This window comes from Loxodonta africana, chromosome 20 (assembly GCF_030014295.1).
Source record: "Loxodonta africana isolate mLoxAfr1 chromosome 20, mLoxAfr1.hap2, whole genome shotgun sequence".
In the NCBI taxonomy this organism is placed as follows: Eukaryota; Metazoa; Chordata; class Mammalia; order Proboscidea; family Elephantidae; genus Loxodonta; species Loxodonta africana.
In genome coordinates this window covers 66,904,466-66,915,023 of record NC_087361.1, presented here as the reverse complement: position 1 = coordinate 66,915,023, position 10,558 = coordinate 66,904,466, and the positions used below count along the sequence as shown (strand labels likewise).

General features: G+C 37.9%; 1 protein-coding gene across 1 annotated transcript; it reads left to right on the top strand.

Moving 5' to 3' along the window:
- The first annotated feature begins 332 nt into the window (after positions 1-332).
- On the top strand, positions 333-10,299 carry C4BPB (complement component 4 binding protein beta). Its single transcript, XM_010590415.3, has 6 exons — positions 333-735; positions 1,286-1,459; positions 2,849-3,025; positions 8,043-8,136; positions 9,280-9,385; positions 9,977-10,299. The coding sequence occupies exons 1-6, from the start codon at positions 678-680 to the stop codon at positions 10,118-10,120; spliced, it is 753 nt and encodes a 250-aa protein (XP_010588717.1). The 5' UTR covers positions 333-677; the 3' UTR covers positions 10,121-10,299.
- The last annotated feature ends 259 nt before the right edge of the window (positions 10,300-10,558 follow it).

The following is a 10,558-nucleotide window of genomic DNA, read 5'->3' as shown; positions in this document are numbered from 1 at the left end:
TCCCTAGAGTTGAGTCTAATGTTCGAGAAAGACATAAATGAATTACAAGAAAGTAATGAGAAGGAGTGGACAATAGTATTTGAGACTTACTGTGTGCTTAGGTGCTTCGTATTTATTATTTTATTGAAATCTAAAATTTTGTAGGAATTGTTACCCCAAGTTTATAATTGAAGCACAGAGAATCAACCAATTGCCTTAAAAGTTATGAACAAGATTGGCACCTTCCCCTCCACCCCCAGTACTGGAGTTCCAGAAGATGGACTGTAAACACTGGCAAACATTGACAGAGGTCAAGGTCATGGCAACACCATTTGGCCAAGTCTGTGTGGAAAGATAAGCCTGAAGTTCAAAGGGGACTGATCACCTGAATTTGCATTCCCAGCAACTGGGCAATTTCTGAAACTGAGTTTCCAAACTTAGCAGTTCTTTTTCCACTCCTTTGTGATTTTGCAAAGTCCCTCCCTGTACCAACTTCCTTCCTGCTGTTCTTAATTCCTGTAGTACTTTTTTTGTTTGTTTGTTTTTCATACACTCCAGGGAACGGAAACCAGTACAACCTCTTCTCTAGGTGGGAAGTGGCTGGTTTGGTCTTCAGCGGGGTCAGAAGATCTAGTTTGATTCAAACCAGGTGTCTGGGCTGGGTTAATTCCAGCCTGGGTCAAGTACTCGATCACCAGATGTTTTTTCGGTTTTTGTACTATCTTGTGGTTGTGTGGCTGGTTTCTGCCTCAGATGGTACGTATGCTTTTTCTTAAGCTTCATTTACTTTTACAAGGCACTTGATATCAGCTTGTGGGTTATGAAGCATTCTGTCTAGAGTTGTAATGAGATTATTTTTTCCTTTAATGAAAAATCTCGAATTGTTTGGCCTAATGTTTTTTATTCGGTAGGGACTTAGTAAATATTTGATGATGATTCTGCCCTCTTAAGTGGGTGATTGCAGTTTAGCTTTCCCTTTTGTTCTGGGAGCAAAAAAAAAAGTTCCAATTTCAAAATCCTGAGAGGTCTCAGCTGTTATAAACTCCAGGACTGCTATTTGGGATGGGGATTGTTTCTTTAGGAGTGGATAACTTGTAGTTTAATTTGAGCGAAATTCTGTTATCTTTTTAGAAACGAAACTGGGGGTTTGGGGGAAAGGAGGTCCATGTATGTACCTGGAGTGAAAGAGCACAAGAAGGAATCAGAATCAATAATCCAGCAAAAAGAACCCTTGGATGGGGGAATTTAACAGGCTTCCTCACAGCACGTGACATGCCAAGTCAATCTGTTTTCTTTTTCCTTCCAGCGAAGAACTGTTCAGAGCCTCCCTCAGTGGACAATAGCATTTTTGTTATGCACGAGGTGGAAGGACAGGCTCTGGGAACTTACTTTTGTCTCCAGGGCTATCATCTGGTAGGAAAGAAAACCCTTTCTTGTAATGCCTTTCAGGATTGGGACACTCCCACTCCCACATGCCACTGTAAGTTTGATCTTCCTGCTTCTTTGCTCACCTTGTCATCCACTATATTCTATCACATCCTACCTCCAGTAGCTATGTTAACACTTTATAAGAAAAAATTACTTAGTTTCTAGGAATCCGTTTTTAAAGCACCTTAGTCATGGAACTTCTCTGAGAAGGTACATGGTCAGCTCTTGATCAGAGCTAATTTAATTGAATTAATAGAATCAATTATCCATACAGGAAGGAAAAGTTTTTTCCATAAATTAAAACTTTTTGTTGTTGTTGTAATTTAAGCTTATTTCAATTTGGTTGAATCTCATACAGTTTTAGAAATTTTTTATACTATGAGAAATTTCCACAATACAAAGTAGACATTGGAAGGGATATTATCTCTTAGAAGGGATATTATCAGCTCTTGAAAAAAAATTTTTTTTTTCTTTTCTTGATCACTATTAGTTTAATTGAATTAATGGCATCGATCATCCCTATGGGAAAGAAAGATTTTTTCCATATATTAAAACTTTTTTTTGCTATACTTCAAGGTTATTTCAATTTTGTTGAATCTCATACAACTTTAAAAATTTTTAGATTACAGAAAATTTCAAACTTACAAATGTAGACAGAAAAAAAAAATTTTTTTTTTTTTTTAGACAAAAGGGCAACATTAATTCACATGTACTCATCACCCAGCTTCAACAATTATCAACACCTGACTAATCTTGTTTCATCTATACTCTCACTTATTATTTTGGAATAAATAAATCATTTTATTTCACCCATCATATAAGTTTTCACCTGGGAAAAATTTATGTTCTCAATTTACGAATGTGATAACCAAGAACCAAGTGACTTGCTTAAGGTTGCAAAGCTCGTTTGTGGTATCCTCTGTAGAGGTGAAGAATAAGTAGTCTGTATTCTCTTTATCACAACTCTCTTTAAGAACAACTGGATTAGTTATCCTTTATATCTTCTTTTCTACAATAAAGCACGTGAATAGTTTTATTTTTTGTTCATCTAATCAAATTGAGATCTCTCTGAATGCTCTCCTGCTCTTCTACGTATCATGGGTAAAATAAAACAATCAACGCTTGAGCAAGGCTTAACATAACAGGATAATGAATATGCCATTGGTAATTTCCAGTTATATGCTTGATTACTTTCTGTAGATTCAATTGCTAATTCATGTGATGGTTGTGCATGACTAAGACCTTTTCTGCCAAACTTACGCCAACCCAGACTTTTCTCGTCCTGCATTGATATGGTTTGGTACCATGACCTGTCCCTAATAAAACTGCGCTGCCTTTGGTCTCATTTCCTGTGCTCTTACTGAAGCCTGAGGAGGCCTGGCCTTTGCAGTAGCAGGCTTCAGCCTAGCATTTTCAGATCACTGCCTGTTTTCTTCTTCAGTGGGCCACTGTCCTGACCCTGTGCTGTTTAATGGTGAATTCAACTCCTCGGGGCCTGTGAATGTGAACGACAAAGTCACATTTCAATGCGTTGACCACTACATCCTCAAGGGCAGCAGTTGGAGCCAGTGTCAAGAGAACCATACCTGGGTGCCTCCCTTTCCCATCTGCCAAAGTGGTAAGTGCTAGAGAAACCCTGGTGAACGCCACAGGTACTGCTTGATAGTGACTTTCTAGGCATTGGCTACATCCCTGCAATTCTGTCTTAGTTTCTTAGTGCTTCTATAACAAAAAGACTGCAAGCAGGTGGCTTTAAGAAACAGAAATTTATTTTCTCACAGTTCCGGAAGCTAGAAGTCTGAATGTAGGCACCAGTCCTAGGGGAAGGCTTTCTCTGTCTGCTCTGAGGGAAAATGCTTGTCTAGCTTTTCTAGCATTCTTCTTGCCATTCCGTGTGGTGTCTATTTTTCCCCCATTCATACTTGCATGCTTCTGTGCCCAATCTGTTCTTATTATACTTCAAGGTGATTGGCTTAAGACACACCCTACACTGGTGCGGGCTCAGTAACACAACAAAAACCCTATTATCCAACGGAATTATATCTACAAGAACAGGGGTTAAGATTTACGACACATACTTTGGGGGGTACACAATTCAATCCATAACAGATGCTTTCCTCTTTTTTGCATCTGGGAAAGACTTAAGATCTGCGGGCAACTACAAAACAAGAGCTCAGAGGAAACAAATCTCAGCTCGGATGATACATTTCAGTGTATCCATTCTAACCAACACAAACCGCACCTGTTTCTTTTCTCAAGTAGTATTCCTGTCCTACTAGGTCCAATGCAGGGTAGTTGGGCCATTAGATTTTTTTTTTTTTTTAATTTCAAGATAATGATTTCAAGTTTTTATTTGAAAATACCCAAAAGAGGAAAGAACCCATAACTCATTCATTAAAAAAATACATAAAAGAGGTGGAAGTCCCTTTTCTACAATTCACATCTCTCAGTCATCAGTGTGATGTGTTTATTTTGTGATTTTTTTATTTATGCAGACATTTTTAATAAACACATGTGTATACCTACACACACACCCCTTCAAATATGAGACTTTATATGTTTTTTTAATGATTTTTTTAATATAACAATATAAACGGGCCTCTTTTCCAGACCAATGTGTATAGCTCTGTCTCCTGTTTTTAAAAGACTGCGTATGGGTATGCCATAAGTTATTCCACATTTCTCATATTGATGGCATTTACTTTATTTCCATACTTTTGCAATTACATATAATGTTGAAGTGAATGTTATCATATAGGTATCTTTTTATCTATGCTATTATTTTTATAGAATAGATTCTGAGAAGAATCATTGGGTCATAGAGTGTATTAGTATTTACAAAATATACTTAAGAGATCCAAGAAATCCCACTAAAAATTTAATACATAGTTGGAGTCTTAGGCTGGTTCTCTAGAGTAGAAAATAGTGGAGCATATAGAGAGAGAGAGAGAAAGAGAGATTTATCTCAAGGAAACCATGCACATAATTGTGGAGGCTGGCAAGTCCGAACTCAGTGAGTCAGTTGTCAGGCTGGAGGCTTCTCCCGATTCACGTGGTTGCAAGGGCTGACAACCTAAAATCGGCAGGTGAAGAAGAAGGTTGCTGGATCATATCCCAAGATCAGAGGATGACTAGTTGGATGCAGGACCCAGTGAGAGCTTTGTCAGAACATCCATATATATTGGATGCATTCCACACTCCCAAGAAAGCTGATTGGCTTTCAGCTGTTTGGCTGCTTATATCAGATCATGAAATGGGATATGATTACGTAATATCTGCCAAACCACTGAGAATCATGGCCTAGCCAAGTTGACACATAACCTTAACCTTCACGGTTGGATACGAAATAAATTTTTACTTTATATTAATAATTATTACCTGAATATTGAAATGTAAAAATAATCTCATTCATGAGAACTATGTGAACATTTACTGAAGGACATATAACAAGACTTGAATAAAAGAAAAGCTTTGCCAGGATTCTGAATGAACAGGCTTAGTGTTACAAATATATCAATGCAATCCTCATCAGAATCTGAAATTTAAAAAATAAGTGAAAAAATTAATTTTAAATCTTATTTGGAAGGATAAATTGTGAACATAGCAATTTTTTTTTTTTTTTGCCAAATGATAAGTAACGTATATAGTTGGCTGGACCAAAAGTGAGGAAACCATAAAGCTACTATAAGCAAATTAGCACTAAAATGGCAAATTATAAGTTCTATTTTTTTTTATATATAATTAACATATCATTAAAGCAGCAAAGTTGCTGTTGTTAGGCTTGAGTCAATTTACAAGCACAGAAAAGTGGAACAGTTCATTTTAAATTGGTAAAAAAAGTCTGTAGTCAATAATCATGAGATAATTAGTTATCTATTAGGAAGAAAATGAAGTTAGAGCTCTAGCTCACACCATATGAAAAAATAAATTCCAAATGGATTTAAATATATAAATTTACAAAGCAGAATTATTAAATTATGAAAATATAATATAAGAGAATATGTTTATTATTTTGAGGCAGAGAAGGCATTCCTAAGCAGTAACATAAAACTCAGAAGTTAAAAGGAAAAAATGGACAGGTTTAACTATATTATAAAATCAAAACATCTGTATAGTAAAAGACATCATAAAAATTAAAAGATAATAACAGACTTGGAAAAAACAGTTGCAACATATTTGGCCAATAAAGAGTTAATGCTTCTAATATACAAAGACCCCCTAGAAATCACTAAGGGAAAGACAACCCAATAGAAAAATGGCAAAGTTGTGAGGATAGACAATTCCAAAACTATGTCCCCAAGTAGCCTTCATATTCTCAAAATTTATGAGAGGATGTTGAACTTCATTAGTAACTATATAAATGGAAATTAAAATTAGATACAATTTTTTTAATTAATCAGGTGACCAAAAAATAAAAAGATTGATATCTAATGTCATTCAGGATATGAGCAAATAGCTATGTACGTTGGTGAGAGTATAAATGCTGTTACTCTTTGGATGTATTTTTTTGGCAGTAGCTATTAAAATATCAAAGGGACAGACAGTTTAAAAGCACAAACTACATATGCTCTTATACGAGAGAATTAAGGGTTACTTAAAATATATGTACAGATACATGCAGTTAAATGACAATCATATACAGTAAAACCTGTGAAAGCTGGAACCTGTAAGGTGTAAACCTGTCAGAGAAGGAAAACTCAAATATTTTCCACTAAAATGAGTGATGGAAAAGTGGTTAAGACTGCAACCTGTCAAAGGGAGAAAACTTGAGAGACCCGGAGAATCAAGGCAGGCCCGTCAAGTTCCGGCTCTTGCTTGTACGCCACTAGCTTGGCACAGATTTAAAGCATTTGTTCATTTCTTCCAGGACATTTCTGTTTTACTCTCATTTAGTAGTTTGTATTTATTCTAGCTCCCAACACAGGATCCCTGTCTTTTTGTGGTACTTCATCACTCAAATCTAGGAAGCTTCTTAAACAAAAACCAAACCTGTTGGTGTCTATTCACTTCAGGTTCCTGAAAAATTCAGGTTCTTTTCTGTTTAGACCCAAAATGTACATTTTCCACTTCGGCTCAAAATTGCCCTGTTAAAGTCGCCAGAATCTGTCTGATCCGGTATTCCTTAATCAACTCATAGAAATTCTTTTTCCTTTCCTCTATTCACCTTTTGAACTCAGTTTTTGACCTTTACAAAATTATTTATTAACTGCTGAAGTAACACATGAGGAGTCCTGGTGGTGCAATGGTCAGCTGCTAACCAAAAGGTAGCGGATTCCAACCCACCAGTGGGTGCTGGAGAGAAGACCCGGCAATCTGCTCCCATAAAGATTACAGCCCAGAAAACCTTAGGGAGCAGTTCGACTTTGTCCTTTAGGGTTGCTATAAGTCTGAATAGACTGAAGGGCACGCAACAACAATGACAAAGTATAATAAGTCCCCGGCTTATGAACTTCTGACTTACAGACAACTCATGCTTGCCCTTAAATGTTATGTAAATTTACCCTCATTTTGAAATGTTTGAACCAACCCCTACTCACAACAAATTCTTCATCACGATCACTTTCACTTGCTGCATGTGCAGATTTTAAATCACTGAAAAGCTTCGAGCCTTTTCTTGCGCTAAACTAAAGCTAAATAAGAACCTTAGGCACTTGTTCTGACTTACCTACACATTTGACTTAAAGACACAGAAATTGATCTCATTCATAACCTTTCGACTGCCTGTAATACATCTTTGTTGTAGAAAAATACAGAGAATAAGAAAACAATTACCCAACAACCTACTACCCAGGGAGAAGAAGGATGAGTGCTTTGACATATACTTTCCAGGCTTTTGTTGTTGTTGTTGTGGTTCATGTATGTGACTGTTTTAAAAAAAGAATATTACATTATTCACGGTCATTTATGATTTGCTCTTTTTGTTCAGCTAATTATTTTGAAGACCTTTATGTTACAATAAATGGTAACCATTCTTAATATAACCTTTCATCTCGATCGACATGTTTATACTCATATAGTCTCACAGCTGAAAGGTGCCTTAGAGATATTATTTAACCTGCTCATTTTATAGGCTAGGAAGAGAGATGAGAGGGATGAAATGGCTTCTTCAGTGCCACACAGTTAGTGGAAGAGCCAGAATCAAAACTCACAACTCCTAGTACCTTGCCCAACTCTCCACAACTCTGCCTGGACTCATCCCCTTTCCTCCCAGCTCTGTTCTCCTTTTTATCTGAATGCTCCTGTTACACGATTCCGCTCCACAGGAGTGTCAACCTCTCTTCGGAGCTCACTTCCTTTATCTCTTGTCTCTGGGAATTACTTCCTCAGCCTCTACTTCTAATCTTTTTTTTTTCTTTTCTGGTGCACTAGCAATTAGCATCTCTACAATTTAAACTTCCTTTCCTCGAGCTCCAGCCAGTCAGAAAGTACTCCCAAACTCCTAATGACTCAGAGGATGGACTGGGTGGGGGAGGGGTCTCTCGTGTAGACAAATACGATTTAGACCAGAAGGAAACGACCAGAGAACATGTCCCCGTGTTCCTATGTGCCGGCACAGATAGTTGCACTTAGGGGCACCGCTAACTGAGTTTAATTGGCCGTCACAACTTGGTCACTTCTGTACTTCTTTCTCTCAGAAGACTGTGGCCCTCCTGAGAATCCAACTCACGGCTATTTTGAAGGACATGATTTCAACTCAGGATCTAATATTACCTTCTACTGTGAAAAGAAGTAAGTGTATGAAGCCGTTGAAATATGCTATCTTGCCGATTGGCTAGGAGCATCGTTTTTGAGAATAACCCAGTCTTTTTCAACCTAGCTTCTGGATTTCCTGCTGCTGGAGAATTCTGGGCTCACTCGGAGTTTGAAAGGTGTTATAGCCCACTACTAGCTCTCCCCAGGCGTTAGGAGGCGTACCAATCCTCCTTTTTATCCTAATCTGTGTATTGGTTTTGTTTCCTTAGTTAAGACAAGATAAAGTAAGAAAAATGCATATTTTTCTTAAGAACCACAGACCAAAACACTTACAGAAAAACAGAACACACGGAAGTGCAGAAATAGAAAGATTGAGAGTGTGCATTTTTAAAGCATCCTGATTAAAGCCTTAATTTAGACTGTGTGGTCACCCAGCGGGAGTCCCTGGGTGGTACAAATGGTTAAGCCATCAGCTACTAACCTAAAAGTTGTCATTTCGAAACCAGCCAGAGGCCCTGCTGATCTGCTTCCAAAAGGTCACAGCCTTGAAAACGCTATTGAGCGCAGTTTTACTCTGCAACACATGGGGCTGCCATGAGTCAGAACTGACTTGATGGCCACTGGTTTGGTTTGGCCACCCAGCATACAGATAATCTAGCCTTTTCTTTCCTTTGACTTGATCTTATGACCTCAGAGGCATGTGGCGGCCTCATTCGTCTGACAATCTCATTACACACGTCCAGTGGACTTTGCAGTCAATTTTCATTTTTCTGATTAAAAGCTACTGCTCCCTTTAAGCCTGTTCACCGAGATTCATTTGAGGAATAGCTCTAAATTTCTACTTCTTTTTAGAGCATAGGTGACAGATACTTTCTGAGGTTCTTGAATAATCAAGTGCCTCTTCTCTCACCATTCCCACCCAAAAACACACACACACAGGTTCAGAATTTCCCAACTTTCTGTATTCTATGGGTTGATCATCACTTGGCTTCCCTACCCCTACCCCTGGAGAGTAGTTTTACTTTATAACTATCTTGTAACACTGAGATAACTTAAGCATGCATTAAGGTGGAGCATGTTTCTATCACAGTATGAAGTACAACTACATAAAACCAGGCTCAGTTGCCCTGTTCAGAAGGCGGGAAGGCTAAGCATAGTTGCACCCTAATTTCTGTTCAGGTACCACTTGGTGGGCACCCAGCACCAGCAGTGCGTCAACGGGGAGTGGAGCAGTGCCCTTCCAGTCTGCGAGCCAGCCCCTAAGACTGAGTTTGAGAAGGCCCTTGTAAGTAGAGGCGTCATGACTGTCTTGCTGCCTGCTGTCCCTCTGGGCCCGCCATCAATCTGGCACATTCTCAATAAATATCTCCTGTGTTTGGAATTATGTTTTTGAATGGGTTGGTTGGCCTTAATTTGACTGCAGAATGGAGCTAATGGACTACTACATTAATATACATTTTTATATAAGGAAGTTTCCATTTACCATCATCATCACAAATGCTTTGTAAGTCCTTATTGGTATTTTGGGTGCCTGTATAGAGAGAGAAAGGTGCATAAACTCAATGCCTAATACTTGGAAATACTCCTATAAAAAGTCTCTAAAATCCTTCTAGACTCCAAAAACACTGAGCAGATCAATGTTCACTGAGGCTTTTTTTTTTGTTTATATTGTATACTGGGGTAGTATTAAATGCATCTATATTTAAGTCAGAAAATTCAAATGATTCACGGTATTGAAAACCCAAATCTCTACTTAAGCCCTTTTTCTGAGCCCACATTTCAGGTACCTAACTGCTATATACTCAAAGTATGTAACTGAGTATACAGCTGGGTCTCAGTTCTTAAACTGTAATTTTTCAAAATTTTCTTTCTTCAGCTTGCCTTCCAGGAAAATAAGAATCTTTGTCAAGCCACAGAGAGCTTTATGCAAAGATTAAAGGAAAGTGGCCTCATACTGGAGGAACTGAAATACTCTCTGGAAATGAAAAAAGCTGAGCTGGTAGCAAAAACGTTGCTTTAACATCGTAGCTGAACAGACGGGGTCATAGAAATATACCTGTGAATAAAGTTTCTTCTTGATTCTGAAATTGGTGTCAGATTTCTCTCTCATCGTGTTGAAACAGAAACTCACATTAACCGAACGCAGTTGTATAATGCTCTCTGTGTGTGTTGATGTTGTTGTTGCACTCAGAATGGAGAAAGGCCAAGCGTTGTAGTTGTCTACTTGACTAGAACCAGATACACATTAATGAAGAGTGAAGGGTTTTATTTCCCGTCTGTAGGCAGAACAGAAAAGCTTGGATCTCAGCTCACAGTGTTCCTCTTATTTTAATATAAGACACCAATTATCAGGCAAAAATTAACTTCAAATTAACCAAAAATTATGAGGCAACAATTGATTTCTCATTTTGCGAAAATGCCATACAAGTTATATCCTTTAAATGACCCATTGAGACAG